Source organism: Onychostruthus taczanowskii, unplaced genomic scaffold, assembly GCF_017590055.1.
Source record: "Onychostruthus taczanowskii isolate IOZ18803 unplaced genomic scaffold, ASM1759005v1 scaffold60, whole genome shotgun sequence".
In the NCBI taxonomy this organism is placed as follows: Eukaryota; Metazoa; Chordata; class Aves; order Passeriformes; family Passeridae; genus Onychostruthus; species Onychostruthus taczanowskii.
The window spans coordinates 938,995-954,983 of NW_024503680.1; the positions used below are offsets into that span (position 1 = coordinate 938,995).

Genomic DNA, 15,989 nt, shown 5'->3' on the forward strand with positions numbered 1-15,989 from the left:
GGTGGGGCAAATGCCTTAAACGAGTTTGTGAAGGTAAAATAATGTTCATTAAAAATAGAAAAACAACTGAAAAAATACCCTTTGTATTCAACTTCACACTCGTACATCATAATGTTCCAGTAAAAGCCCATTTTCCCTTGAGATAATAAAAGAATTGAATTTTTCCTTATCGGTCATCTATTTTTCTAGCTAAAGCTATTACTCCCTCTCAGTGGTTGCCAGGCAACAAGAAATATTAATAGCAGCTTTTATTAGCTTAGCTTTAGCAGTGGAGTACCAGAATGAGAAAATGGAAAACATAAATGTGTTACATAAATCTTTCAACCTTTCAGGGTTTGTGTTAGTCTCTGTTTTCATAATGATTTATTGAAGTGATGGTTCATTTATGAGAAAAAGGAGTGTGAAATAAGAAAACGGAACATTACCCTGAAGGACTGTTTGAAAATAAATAATTATAGAAGGTGAAGAAAAGCTGTTTAAAACCATTTTTCTGAGTTTTATAAAATTTAAAAAGACATATTTCTTTCATTTATTGCCTCTGAGAAAAACACTAGCAGGGAATTGCAAACAGGGCTCTGCTTAATACAAAGAACCCTTCATGTAGGGTTGTGTTATTACTATTTTCCACCTCATGTTTGGGAGTTTAGTTTTTAAATACGGAACCATTAATAAGCAGAAAGCCAAATTAGTCAAAACCTTAAAGCTCACAACACAAAATTGCCAGTGAAAACTTATACAGGACTGAAACAAGGGGAACTCAGGGAAGTTTTTGCTGCTGGTGACCCGAGCAATGCTCTTGTTGGTTTGTTTATTTATAAAGGCTCTTCTGAAGAGCAGGAACTTGCTTTGAAGGGCAATGCTCCCTGTACACTGCACTGGGGTACAGATTATTTAAAATAACTTATTTTAGTGGGCAGTGACTCAAAATTACTGAAATATTGATGCATTGGAAGTATTTACCCACAGCATGTAAACCACTCTGCCTGCTGGATCATGGATTTCCAGCGGCCTGGAGGAAAGACTGGCACAGCTCACTTGGCTTCTCTGACAATATTTAATTGACATAATGAGTTTTTTACAATGAGGGTGGTAAAAACTGCCACAGGTTGCCCAGAGCAGCTGTGGCTGCCCCTGGATCCCTGAAGTGTCCCAGACCAGGCTGGATGGGGTTTGGAGCAATCTGGGTTCTTGCCTTGCAATCTTCCTGCAGGACAACCTCACTCTAGGCTGGTGAGCACCAAGCTTGTCCTTGGAGCCTACAGCATCCTAGGAATGCCCATCCCAGCTCTGGGAAAGGGCTACTTTTCCTTTCCATTTCTCATGTGGGACACAGGCACAGGGTTGATGCTGGTTTATTTTACTGCTCTCCTCCCTGTTCCACACCAAACCCTGTTGTGTTGGGAAGCAGCTGTTCAAAGTCAGCTGAAACCTTCTGGAATTTCAGACTGACATTCACCTCTCTTCTACAATTCACCCCCATTTACCATTTTACTATCTCACTTCTACCTAAACAGGTTCCCCAGCTCACTGGAAATGTGACATTTTACACCATGGATGTTCCTTTTGCCTCGGAGGATTTTCAATATTTTTCAAATAATTCCGTTCCACTCAACAAACTGAAACGAAACCTTTCAGGCTGTGGCTGAAGCCTTTCTGCCCTTGCACCAGCTTGCTGTGAGCATAAAAAGGCACCCCAGTGGGCTGAAGGAAATGTTAGTGCCTTTAGAGGACTCACAAAAATCTCTCATTGTGAGAAGCAATGGGAAGAGGCAGACACAGGGAGAGGTGTCAGTCTCTCCAGCCAACTCCTACAAAGCTCATGCTGGCCCACAGGGGCAGCCACACACCCAAAAGGATGCTAGCCACATGCCCAAAAGGATGCCAGGCACATGCCCAAAAGGATGCCAGGCACACGCCCAAAAGGATGCTAGCCACATGCCCAAAAGGATGCCAGGCACACACCCAAAAGGATGCCAGGCACATGCCCAAAAGGATGCTGAAATGCATGGCTGTGCCCACACTGCCCCTGGCAGGGCAGAGCAGGAGGAAGCAGGGTGGCTGGTTCTTGGTGCATCCTGTGGCCAGGCTTGGGGGAGCACAGTGTTGGGGTCCTGGAGCAGTGCTGGAGGGCTCTGGGCAGTGCTGTCCCCCCAGCCAGGGGCTCCTGGCTCCCCCGACCCCAGCACTGTCCCACCTGATAGGCAGAGGCACCCCCAGCTCTCTTGGCTGCTATCCAATATTTATGGAAATACATTTGTGCTGCGTTGGAGATTCCTGGGCTCTGACCTTGATCGTCCTTTGTTTCTGTCAAAAATCTTCTGCCAAATCCACTCTGAAATCTCATTTATTCCCAGCAGCTCCTTAACCCAGCGCTCACCCACCTCCCCACTGATCCACAGCACATCTCTGCCCCCTCCCCTGCTTTCCCCACAGCCCCAAATCCCAGCCCCAGTGTGATGCCAGCCCAGCAGGACTCCCTGTGGATCCCTGGGAGGCTCAGCTGCTGCTGAGGTGTTCAGAGTGAGCAAAGTTATTCTCTTCCCAAGGAAAAAATGTTTTTTCCTCTTTGATTACTTTTCCCTAATTACTCCCATTTCTCAGTGACAGTCACACTTCTCCTACTTTCTTTCCCTCCTGCCATTCCTCCTCTTTCCTTTCCTTTCTCTTCCCTTCCTTTTTTCCCCACAGAAAAAGAGATCACTAGAAAACTCCACTGCAGTAAGAATTTTCTGTTTGCTTCTTGTCATCAACAAAAAAAAGAGTAAACCTTCCTCAAATGAGCCTCCTGCCCAGCCCTCCCCCACCCCTTCCAGCACTTCTTCACTCATCACATCCTGTGCCATCTCTTTTTCCACCCATCCCTGCTTCCCTGTTCTGCAGCTCCCTGCACCCCATTCCCTTCTAAAAACTCCTGGGTGGGGGGGAAAAAAAGGGGAGATGAAGTGACAGAAAGAGTAGTGAAGAGCCATGGCATGGAAATGTGGAGCTGGTCCCTGGGCAGATCCAAGTGCTGGTGCGGAGGGTGCTCTGGGTGCTGCTGCTGAAGGGATGAGCAAACAGAGGGATGCTGGATTTGGGGTTTCCCCATGAGGGCAGAGCTGCTTTGCTCAAACCAGGCTCTCCATCTGGCAGCCCATGGGTGAGCTGGAGCCAGGAGCAGGGCTTGGCACTCAGCAAATCCTCCTTCACTCCTGCCATGGGAATTTCTCTGCTGATTGAACTCCCTCCCAGGTGACCTTGGGTTGGTCACCTGCACAATGGGAGCAGTAGGGTAATCCTTGAGAGGTGCTGGGAGGTTTAATGCAGTCTGAGGGAAATGTAGGACATCCCAGGACAAGACACACACACAGGGGACAGCAACCTGCAGCTGGATTTTCTTTATTCACTTCTGAGCTCTCAGGAAAAAATACCAGTCCTATGGTTCTTGGTGATTCCTGGCTCATGTCTTATCAGCAGTTAGAGATTTGTTCATTTTTTTTCATTTTGACTTAAAAAAAATCCTAAGCTCAAGTTACATTTTTAGAGTAAAAGTCTGGCCAATGTCAAAACATTTTACCATGAATTACTTGTTGTTTCTCATTGTATTCAAACACACAGACATGGCAACCAAAGCAGGAAATAGCTGTGTGTGCAAAAACCTGTGTGAGCTACAGCAGAGAGCAGCAGGGAGGAGAGAGGCTCCAGCTCCAGCATTTGCATCAGCAGTGCTGGTCCTGGAACAAACCCAAAACCTCTGCATGTTGAGCTCACCTCCCCTGAGCCCTGAGCAGGCAGGGCTCACTCCCAGACTGGCCTCCCATCCCTACCTGGGTGAAATAATCCCTCTCTTTCTGGAAGTGTTGGCAAACAGAATGGGTTGGGTTTGAAGAGACCTTAAAAATAATCTAATTCCAACACCATGGCAGGGACACCTTCCACTGTCCCAGGCTGCTCCAAGCCCCATCCAACCTGGCCTTGGGCACTGCCAGGGATCCAGGGCAGCCTGTGCCAGTGGGAGCCATTCCCTGTGTCTTGTCTCTCCAGCCCATGTCCCCAGTCCCTCTCCAGCTCTCCTGGAGCCGCTTTAGGCACTGGAAGGGGCTGTTAGGTATTAACCAGATGAGTTTAAAGTGTTCTTTCTGTCCAGGATTCTTCTGTGCCCTGATGTGCACGTGCTGCTCCCTCAGCACCCACAGGAGCTGCAGGTGTGCTCTGGGGCCAGCACTGCCATCGTGGGCTGGTGCTGCAACAAAGGGAGACTGGATTCCCTGTGGCATTCACATTCTCTGGAAAAATCCCTTTGCCCAGGATTTTTCTCCTGGGAAGCTGAGAAGCCTCAGAGAAAAAGGAAAACAATTCTTATCTCATTTGCTTCTCCTGTGTTGTGCTCATGTGGAATGTGTTTGGGGATTGTTTACCCACAGGTGATTGTTTCACTGGGTTCTGCTGTGAGTTGTTTTCACTCTTTGGCCAATCAGGGCCAGGCTGTGTCAGGACTCTGGAGAGAGTCACCAGTTTTCATTATTATCTTTTTAGCATTCTGTAAGTATCCTTTCTGTATTCTTTAGTACATAGTATTCTTTAATATAATATCATAAAGTAATAAATTAGCCTTCTGAGAACATGGAGTCAAATTCATCCTTCCTTCCTGCCACTGATATCCATACAAATTCAATAATTCCTCACCAAAAGGGATAGAAGGTGTTACCCTTCAGTGGAAAAAAGGCTTTGATGGGAGGGTAAGGCAGGATTTAATTCTGACCTAAAACTGCAGCACAGCTCACTCCCTGACCCCTTTGCTGCTGGGACCTCTGAAGATGTAACACAGCCCCGGGGGTTTCCAAAACTGAACAGTTTCAGTTCACTCTCAGCTGGGAAATTCAAGGTTCACTGGACTTTTTTTATTTTCATGGTAAGGGGCAAACAAATCTTAATCTCTCTATTCTACATTTACAGCCCACTAAGTCCCCTTCTTATCTTCTGTGGCTTGGCCCTGATTTATTGTCACCAAGCTGCATTTGTAAAACAGTACCATAAAGTAAGAAAGAGAACATTTCCCAAGGACTACTCCAAAATAAATTATTTCAGACTCAGAGAAGCTGCTTAATAAATCCCCCTCTTCTTTTTTTCTTTAGGTATTTTAGAAAGTGATTTATAAGTGCAATATCACCTCTCAAAAATGAGACAATCAACATGGGATAAAATTATCGTGTTATGAAAATAGGGGTCAGGCAAAGGGGCTGTGCTTTAAATTAAACCAGGGAAAAATATTTCATCTGAAATTGACTCTTTCTGTCTCAGAAATGAATGTTTTAATCACCTAAGAACCTAAAAGGTAACACAGAACTCTCAGTAATATTTAATTCCATAGAAATATGCCTCAGTTCAATATTGATAGGCAGAACATGATATTTCTCTTAAACACACCAACAATGAAACTCAGAGACTCATCAGGACTTTAGAAAGCCTTGGGATTTTCCTAGACCAAGAGATAATATCCCATTTAAATATTTAAATATCACTACCTTTCAGACCCTTATCTATTGAAGCAATCAACACCAAGCGTTCCCCAGCTAGGCAGGGTCAGGCTCCAGCCAGCTCTTTAAGTAAAATTAACTCTGTTTGATATCAATGTCATTCAAAATCAATGAGCTTAGAGAGAAACAACGTCCAAAACCAACCACGGGGCTGAAGCTGCTGGAGAGGAAAATGGTATTAAGCAGCAGCAGTATTAATTCAATATCACTGTCAAAATCAAGCCACAACCTTTCCTCAGTGCTGCTGATGCAGAAGCACTGTAAGCTCTAATCAGCCCTGGAGTTTCTTCCCAGAGCCTCACTTTACTTCATTATCCCTGCCTTGTTTATCCCTGCACGAGTCATTTGAAACTTTGCAAGGTATCCCCTTCCCACGGCGTGAGCCGGGAGCAGTTGGAGTTTGTGAGAGCAGGGAGGGATCCTGTTCCTCCTGAAATCAATAGGAGAGCTTTCCCTTCAGGGAGCATCCGTGCTCCTCCTGCTGGTGCCACCCTGGCAGGGGTGACAGGGAGGAAGAGGAAGGACACTGGGGCTTTGGCTGGCCACCTTGCTATGGGGGATGGCGCACATGCACTTCACTTGGTTCAAGGAGTGATGTCCTTTTGGTTTTGCCTTTTTTTCTTTTATACGTTTTCTGTATTCTTCACACATGTATTTGTAGCTCTGTCACCTACTGTATTAGCAACTAGTTTTCCCCAGTAATTTTTCATGGCCTTTTCCAAGACAGAAAACCAAAACCAATTCCAGAGCTCCAAGCCCTGGGGGGTACAAGACCCCAGTTCTGTCTTGGTTCTTCCTGGGAACCAAGGCTGAGAACAACTCCTGGAGATGCATTTCATGGACAGAGAACAGCCATTGCCAAGGGGGGACTCCAGAGAAGGCGCTTGACCTGGGGGGGAATTGCCTCACCACTTGTGCTCCTAATTTGTGCTTTTTGTCAATTATGCTAATTTCCTAAAACCTATAAAAATGTACTTTTGTGGACATCTTTCCATGACTGCCCCCAAAACTTTTAAATAAAAATCCACTTTTATATTCACAGAATGAGCAAGTTGGAAGAGACCTTCAAGACCATCGATTCCAACCCAGCCCCAACACCCCAACTAAACCCTGGCACCCAGTGCCACATCCAGGCTTTGTTAAACACACCCAGGGATAGGGACTGCACCACCTCCCCGGACAGCCATTCCAGAACTTTATCACTCCTTCCATGCAAAACATTTTCCTAATATCCAACCTGAATTTCCCTTGGTGCAGCTTGAGGCTGTGTGCTCTGCTTCTGTCAATGTTGCCTGGAGAAAGAGACCAACCCCCAAAATATTACCTCCTTACTAAAATGATCTTGAGCTTCATTTCCAAACTGGGGGAAAAGGCAACAGGAGAATGTTCCACACAGGGGGGGAAAACCCTTTGCCCTGATCCTGAGTGGTTAACGAGGCTCAGGAGGACACCAAACGAAGCATGAAACTGCCACCATGAGTTTCACCAGGTGACCACACTCACTCCCCAGCTCCTCCCACCCCTCATGGCAAATAGCTCACCACCAACACCTTCCCCTGCTCAGCTCCCTCACTGAAACACAGAGTGCTTTGGAGGAAAGGCAGAGGGGGGGCAGAGGCACTGACCGTGGGCAGCTGGCTGGAGAGGAGGTGCCCATCCTGGCTCAACATGTTGGACACCATGATGGCCGGCAGGTCCATGTTCTGGTAGGGATAGGCTGGGATCAGGCTGTTGGGAGGGAGGCTGTGGCACAGCGAGTGGTATCCAGTTTCATGGTCCACTAAGTGCAGGAGGGACGGGTCGGGGAGGTTGGGAGGCGTTATGGGAGGGATCTCGTAGTCCTCGTTGTTCTCATTCTGACTGTTGTACGTCTGAAACACCAAAGAGACATTTTTGTCACTGATATGTATGAAAAGTGCAGATTTTTAGAAGCATATAATGTACTTAGGCAGGTGGAGGAAAACAGAAATATATTGAAATAACAGAAATATGTTTAACAAATTTATTTAACCAATTTGCTTATTTAACAGATTTGCAAAAGTACAGAACACAGTTTGCAACAGGAATATAACTTGCTAGGTAGAGATAACTTGACAGAACACATAAGAATTTAGTTGCTAGGTAAAGACCATAAAGATAAGAAAACTCAGTAAAGCAAGACTTATGTATTGTTGAAACCCACAAAGCAGAACCTTTTGCTTAAGGAGCCAGCAAGAACCAGGCTCCTGGTTTTGGCCAGAACAAACTGACCTGAGAGAAAGCCAAACCTCCACTGTGCCTGCCCAGAAGAAAGAACATTGAGGAAGATGATGTTACTTCATCAAAGATGCCCACCCAGGACCACCAGGAGGTCTGGCACCACCCAACACAGGGCAGGGAATGGGCAGGCAGGGAGGTGTGGGCTTGGGGGGGTCAGTGTGTATTTAGATCTGAAACCTGTCTCACCAGGCACACATGTCTTTGGTGGAAATACCATCCATGTCTTAGGTGGAAATACTCCCCCATCTGACCCAGTTGCAATAAAACATACCTGATTTACAATTTTTAATTGTAAAGTCCTTTTTCTGCAAATCATCACTGCCTCGCTGTTTTGGCAAATAAAAATGTTTATTTCTCTAAGAAGTACAGATTCCAGTGGAAATGGGTTTGTTGTGATAACAAAGGCACCTCCAGTTCTGCACACCAGGTTGTAACAAGGTAGGAGCCAGGGTGTGAGTGTGGCAGCACTGCTCCATCCATCAGGAACACACCATGGAGCCCCTTGAGGCATCCCCTTGCTCACTGCTCCCTCACTGCATCCCTGCTCATCTCTGAGCCCCAAAAACCTCAGCAGAAACTCCCACACCTGGACCACAGCCATGGAAGGGCATGGCTGCCTGCTGCCTTCCTAGGTCAAAGTCTCTCTCTGGGCACCCATCAGCTCTCAGCCTACTGCTGGTATTTTTAAGAGCTTTTGTGAGAATTAGAGCTGTAGAAATAACAATTACTTACGATCACAATTCAGAGAATTATGGAACAGTTTGGGTAACAAGGGATGTTAAAGCCCATCCAGTTCCATCCCTGGCACAGGGACACCTTCCACTGTCCCAGGCTGCTCCAAGCCCTGTCCAGCCTGGCCTTGGGCACTTCCAGGGATCCAGGGGTAGCCACAGCTTCTCTGGGCACCCTGTGCCAAGGCCTGCCCACCCTCACAGTAAAGCATTTTCCCCTAACATCTAATCTAACCCTGCCCTCTGTCAGGTAAAACCCATTCTCTCTCATCCTAACTCCTCAGAATCCTAAAAAACTCCAGCACAGAAGCTACAGCCAGGGAGGGGGATTTGGAAACACAGCCATCACTTAAAAAAAACCCTTTAAAGAAAGCCTGCATGACTCCACCACATATGGAGATTTATCCTTCCTTATATCCCCTCCCAAACTTCATCTGGAAAAGCATTGCCTCACCTCCCTACTAACACTCCCTCGAGGTGACACAGACATGCAGAGATGTTGGAACTCTGTCTGCTCCCCATGTTTTCTCATAGCTTGTTCTAAGCATTCTCATTTATATAAAAATATGTTATCGCACCTGTGCAATCATTTTCACTTCAGACAAAACCATTTTTTCTTCATAACATGTGAATATATCCAAAATTATTAATTGCCAACACAGAATATAATGAGTCTCTGGCAGAGGAGGCTTATTCTAAACATCTACTGTTTCACCTATTATTATAGCATATGAAATTCTGATTAGCTATAGCATTACACACATGCTAAAGCTGAATTTCCCAGATCGCCTAGTTTCATGGTTGGATTTGGACTTAATACTTGATTTAAGAGCAAAACCCTAGATGTTAAAAAACCAGTTAAGCACTGTAGGCTTTAATAATCCATTGTCCCAGAGCTCACCCCGGGATTTGTGCTCTTCATCACCACAGACTGTGGGGAGAAAGTCCTTAATGAAATAAAATAAAGCCTGTGTTTAACTGGAGCACAGAAGTCAGTGGGAGAGGCAGCAGGGAGCAAGGAGGGATCTGTGGGTTGGTGAAAGGGCACTGCCAGGGAGGACCATGGCTCTGTGGGTGTCAGAGCAGGGGCCACTCCTGCCTCACCCCACGGCTGGGGCTGGAAGAGGCTCATCCTCTGCTAAACTGAGCCCACACCTCTCACCACGCTGCAGAAAGGAACAAAAAAAGCAGAAGGACAGGATCACATCCAGGGGAACCTGGACAAACTGGACAAGTGTGGCCACAGGAACTTAATGAGGTTCAACAAGTCCAAGGTCAAGGAGCTGCTCCTGTGCCGGGGCCATCCAGGCAGTACAGACCAGGAGAGGTGAATATTGAGAAGAGCCCTGTGAGAAAAGGACCTGGGGACTGTGGTGGAGGAAAGGCTGGGCAGAAGCCAGTCCTGTGCCCTGGCAGGCAGAGCCCCCATGTGCCAGGCTCACCCACACGTGGGCAGCAGGGCAGCGAGGGGACCCTGCCCCTCTGCTCCCCTCTCAGCACAGCCCACCTGTGGGGCTGCCTGCAGCTCTGGGAGAAGGACACGGAACTGCTGGAGCTCCAGGAAGCCATGGAGATGCTCCAAGGGCTGGAGCCCCTCTGCTCTGGAGAACTGGGGTTTTTCAGCCTGGAGAAGGCTCCAGGGAGAGCTCAGAGCCCCTTCCAGGGCCTAAAGGGACTCCAAGAGCTGGAGAGATGGAAGAAGAGCAGTGGCTTCACACTGAAAGAGGGCAGGGTTAGATACTGGGAAGAAATCCTTCCCTGTGAGGGTGGGCAGGCCCTGGCACAGGGTGCCCAGAGAAGCTGTGGCTGCCCCTGGATCCCTGGAAGTGCCCAAGGCCAGGCTGGACAGGGCTTGGAGCAACCTGGGACAATGCCCATGGCACGGAATTAGAATGAGATGAGCCTCTAGGTCCCTCCAACCCAACCCATTTGATGATTCTGTATTCAAGAGCAGGTTCTGCATATCTGACTTCCACTGGCTGTGGGGAAACAGGAGCAGGACTGAAACACAAGAGAGAGCCTGGGCCATGACAGCTCTGTACCCACTGTTACTGTTCGGGGAAAATTCAAGCCCAGCTCTTCTTCCAGGCAGCTTCTGTCTGTCATTGTTATGATACAGGGAAGCAGTGGGCTGAGGGATGTACTCAAGACAGACGGAGAGATCCCATTTAATACATCTCGTAGCTGGGTTTCCATTTGGGCTACGCTCCTCGAGGTACACTGATTCTTTCCCAGTTATTTAAGAGGATTTCTCTCCATGCTTTACAGAAAGGGATTTAAATAAATCAGCGCACAGCAAACTTGTTCCTCCAACTGGTTTATTTTGGTATCAGGTATATAAGCAAGTGGCTTTGCTGTACTTAACTAAATTATGTAAAACCCACTCAAAGTTTCCTAAAGCTCTCTTCAAAACTACGAGTCCCCTGTGTTGCTGCAGAGCAGCTCACCCAAGGGCTTTGAGGTGGTTTTGTACAGGATGCCAAAGCCCCAGCACCCTGCTCACCCCCAGGCACGTTTCTGCCTCTGTTCTATTCAACCCAGGGGGGGAAAAAAAGAGAAAAGAAAAAAAAAAAAGAGACCTGTTTAAATCACAAAGCTTTCCGAATAGCTACAGCATTTTGCAGACGTATCAAAATTACAATCAAAGCTGTACACAATCAAAATCAGATTAGACAATATCCAATCAACATAATCAGCGTCGGCGCCTGCCAGCTTTCACACCCTGTGCTACCCAGCTTCCCAGAGCAGGCTGCCCTCACTCTGGTGTGCTTGAAATTGATGGTCAGAGAGATAAGGAAGGGAGATGAGGCATGCAGACTCTCAGAAGCTGGGGAAGGGGGTGATTTATTGTCACAAAAAGAGCGCGTTGACGTGTCCACAGTGACACTCTGTCCTCACAAGGAGTGGTCTCACTCGGTGGGCACAGAGCCGTCCCCTCAACCCCTCTGCAGCAACACCCAGCTCCTCTCCACCACCATGTGGGCTCTGTGGCAGATTATATTTCCCATTCTTATGTTAATTTGAATTAAATTAAACAGCCAATTATACGTTCTAAGGATACATTACAAATTAGATTAGCGGGCTGGTCTGAAGCCATTCATCCCACCAGGACTCCGAGCGGGGAGCAGCTCGTGCTGCTGAATGGCTGCCCATTTACTGTGCACAAAAAGGCATCGAGGATTTTCCACTGTCAAACAGATGACAGTTGTTGTGATTACACATTATTCCTCTTCAAATTAAAACACTGAAATCAGCTGAAACAACAAGCCTCTTCTTGCAAACCCTCTCGTGGCTGGTGCTGCCGGGCAGATGCAGGGGCTGCTTGGAGCAGGGAAGCCCTGCAGTGGGGTGGAGACACAGGATGGAGCCTGGCCCTGTCACAGAGGGGACAGTGCCCCTCCTCTGAGTGCCCCTCTCCTTGCCCTCAGCCAGGGTATCCCTGTGCACCAGCTGTAGGGGTTGTACAGGATCCAACTGCCCTGAGCACGGCCCCAGGGTTATCACAGAATCATAAAATAGTCTGGGAAGAGACCTGAAGGATCATCTCATTCCAAACCTCCTGCCGTGGGCAAGGACACCTTCCACTATCCCAGGTGGATCCAAGCCCTGTCCAGCCTGGCCTTGGGCACTGCCAGGGATCCAGGGGCAGCCACAGCTGCTCTGAGCACCCTGTGCCAGGGCCTCAGCACCTCATAAACCTGGTTCTGCCCCATGCTTGCACAGGATGGCATCACACCAGGTACAACCAACCTCCAGCAGCAGCAAAATTGTATTTTAAAACACTTTTTCCATCTTGAAATTCAAATCTGAGCAGGGGTCCCTGCACCATCTCCATCCAACAGCAGATTCAGGGTTGGAAGACAGAGAGCTGGAGGGGAAGTGATGTGGGGGGTTGTAATGGGGAGAGAGGCTCTGGTTCCTGGCAAGGTGACACCCAGGCCATGTCCAGGACCAAGAGGAGTCAGAACTGGCTGCTTCCAGCCCCAGCTCAGGGGCTGGGGACATGATATTTGGGATCATTTGAGAGGAAAGGCAGAATTCCTGAAGGCCTTGCAAGAGCAGGGGCTGGCCTGCACAGCCAGGCCCCACTGCTGAGCTGCCAAGGTCACCTGCAGGTCTTGGAGACACCCCAGTGTGGTCTCCTGCCAGTGCTGCAATGTCCCCCCACCACAGGGACAACCTGCCAAGATCTCCCAGACTTGCTGTTCTCCATGCTGCCTTTCAGGAGAGGGAGGCAGAGATGGACAGGAGGCATCCCAAACGTCCAGGACCTGCAGGAGAGGGCTCTCAGGTGGGAGGCAGCTCTGGGGACATGTCTGTCCATGGCAGGTGGCTCCTCTGCTGCAAACACAGAGCACATCTGGGGCTTGTGGCCTGATGGGCACAGTGACCCTGCTCACCCTCTGCCATGGACCCAAAGCCACCCTTGATGCTGCTGCTGCTTCACCTTTGGCTCCTGTGCTGCACCTCCTCCTGGACTGTCAATGAAGCCAAAGCCCAGCAAGCTCCACCAGCCATCCCATAACAGAGCCCCCTGAGCCTGGGGAGCATTCCCAGCACTGCAGCAAAGAGGAGGATGGGCCAAGGGACATCCAGATGTCTGAATGTCACACAGCTCTTAGGGAGCAGCTGTGACCCAGCCAAAGCCATGTTCCAAAAAACACTGCAGATGCTCATGCAGGTGACTCAGGAGGGAGGAACAAGTGCTGAGCATGTCTATAACTGATGCCTTTAGCTTCCTCCTGCCTTTCCCCTCCTGTCCTCCTTTACAAAACACTCCACAGCCAGGCAGCACCATCTCTGCACTGCATGTTGGTGTTAATCACAGAGGACATGGCTTGACCAAGCACCTGGGAAACCATTCTCCTCCTTGGCAGCATGGCAAATGTCCAGCGACCCCAATTCTGCACTGAGTCATGTTCTGTGTGATTATCCCCGAAGATCCAGGAGTTGCAGCCAAGCATTGATTCAGGGAAATGTTCTTCACAGTGAGAAGGATCAAGATTTGTAGTATTATTGCAGGTAAATATTTGCCCTGTCAAAAAGCATTCAACGGTAAATGCGAGCCTGAGAGAGAACATTTGTTCTTGGGAAGGTACAAGGAAATAGGGAGGCTGCTGCAATCTATCCAGGTGACACAAACCACCATGGACTCTGTGTCATCCCTCGTCTGACTGGGTTTTTCCTGAAGCTGATGCAAAAGCTCAGTGACACTCCTGACACTTTAGAGATGAGATGGGTCTAAAGAGACCCAAACCAGCCTGGCAAGTCTGCAAAGTGAGGAAAAGACTGATGTTTGTGAGGCTGAGAGGTGCTACAGCCTGGCTCCTGGTGAGCACAAGGAGCACACAGAGGTTACGGGGTGCCCACCCCATGCCACGAGCTGTGATGGCAATCCCCCCATCCCACTCCCAGCAGGACCCCAATCCCAGGGAGATCACTCTCCCACCAGCACCACAGAGGGAAAGAGCTGCAGACAAGCAGCCAGGGGGTTTTGGGGGTATCTTGATTCATCCAAAGCTGGATGATGTGTCAGAGGGAGTCAGGAGACAGAGAAGCACACAGCAGGATGTGCCATACAGACACATTCCCTATTCCTTACACACATCTCAAATGTGCCACTGGTCACAGCAACTGCAAGGATCACCAGGTTGAGAGAACACCTTGAGCCACAGAAAGAGTCCAACACAAGGCAAAAGGTAAAATCCAAGCTTCCTGAGGACCAGCTGCCTGTATTTCCTCAAAAGCCTTTGGTCTCCTCTCCCACTGCCCACCCAGGCACAATCCTATTTGCAAGGGGATTTTGATACATTTCTCCAGCACAGAAACCAGCGGGGTTTTCTGCTCATCTCATGGCACTGAAGCCACGGGGACAGAAATATCATGTGAGGTGGCAGGAGAAAGTGGAAGTCCCTTGGCACATTGCAAACTCCAGAGAAATGCTCTGGGGCCAGCACAGGAATGGATGGGTGCTTGCTGTGGGGTCAGCAGGGGGGTTTTCCCTTCCATCACCCCTTCTGCAGGCAGGGATGGCAGAGGGCTCCTGTTCACACCTGGGATTCCCAAAGCCCCGTGCCAAGAAGTGAAGCAGTGCTGATTTTCTGCGTCAGCAGCTCTGGGTCTTAGGAATGGAAATTGATTTGCCTCATCCTCACACACAGAGATCTGTGTGAATGCCAGGGTCAATGAATTATGTGGGGAGAGGTGGATAAATACTGGAAAGAAGTATTTATTAACAGTCAGTCACATACAATCTACAAATTGTCTTTGAAGTGTTCCTAGCCCCTGCTACATTAATTTTCACATGCTCAGCTTTTTGACTAGGGGAATGCTGTTGAAAAGGGAAAATGAGTTCTTGCCTGAACAGAAATGTGTCCTGGAAGTGCTGCACAATATTCAACAAGAGGCTGGGGGCACAGCAGAGCAGCAGGGAGCCTGTGGGAAAGAGGGCTCTTCCTCCTGTGTGTGATCCTCTTCCATATCCAGAGTCGAGGGGCTTCAAATCATAGAAACACTAAATGGTTGGAAAGGCCCTTAAAGCCCATCTTTTTCAAAACCCTCTGACACAGGCAGGGACCCCTGCCACTATCCCAGGCTGTTCCAAGCCCTGTCCAGCCTGGCCTTGGATACTGCCAGGGATCTAGGGGCAGCCCCAGCTGCTCTGGGCCCCCTGTGCCAGGGCCTGCCCACCCTCACAGGGAAGAATTCCTTCCCAATATACCATCTAACCCAGCCCTGTGGCAGTGAGAAGCCATTCCCCCTTGTACTGTCATTCCATGACCTTGTCCCCAGTCCCTCTCCAGCTCTCCTGGAGCCCCTCTGGGCCCTGGAAGGGGCTCTAAGGTCTCAGTGGATCCTTCTCTTCTCCAGGTGAGCACCCCCAGCTCTCCCAGCCTGTCCCCAGAGCAAAGCTTCTTCTCTTCAAAAACCCCAAGCAAGTGCTGGTTGTCCCAAAGATCAAACCCCCACCTCCCCACTCCATGGGCATTGCTCTGATGCAGACTCTACACTACAACTGCAGCACAAATCCATGCCCAGCTCAATCCCAGCTCTTTTGGATGGCTTCACCTTTGAATCAGGAGGATGTTTGTACTTTAAACTTTACAGCAGCTGACCTCCCATCTCCTGGCAATCCCATGCAGTCCTGGAGCCACAGCTCTTCCCAAAGCCTGGATGGTTTCACACCCAAATCTGACAGCTCAGAAAGGTCTCCCCTCTATGCATTTTACAAAAATGTGTGTTTCATAAAACCATTTTTCCACAGAGGGTCCTAAACATCCTTGCTTGTCCTAATAACCTTGGATGTCCTTGGGAAGTTGCCACAGTGGCAAAGGGAAGGCTGTGGTGTGGTGCTCAGCAGGAAGGGGCTATGAAGGGAACAATACCCACAGGGAGCAGAAAATTTCAGTTCACACACAAGAAAAAAAAAAAAAAAAAAAAAAAAAAAAAAAAGGATTGGACTCAATTTTTACTTTTTGGGGGG

General features: G+C 48.6%; 1 protein-coding gene across 1 annotated transcript in view; it reads right to left on the reverse strand.

Annotated features, from left to right (window-relative positions):
* Window positions 1-15,989, reverse strand: part of TOX2 (TOX high mobility group box family member 2) — a 153,996-nt gene that overhangs the window by 57,058 nt on the left and 80,949 nt on the right. Inside the window, exon 3 of the mRNA XM_041419295.1 lies at window positions 7,142-7,387. Coding sequence (XP_041275229.1) covers window positions 7,142-7,387 — 246 coding nt within the window. The remainder of the gene's footprint in view (window positions 1-7,141; window positions 7,388-15,989) is intronic.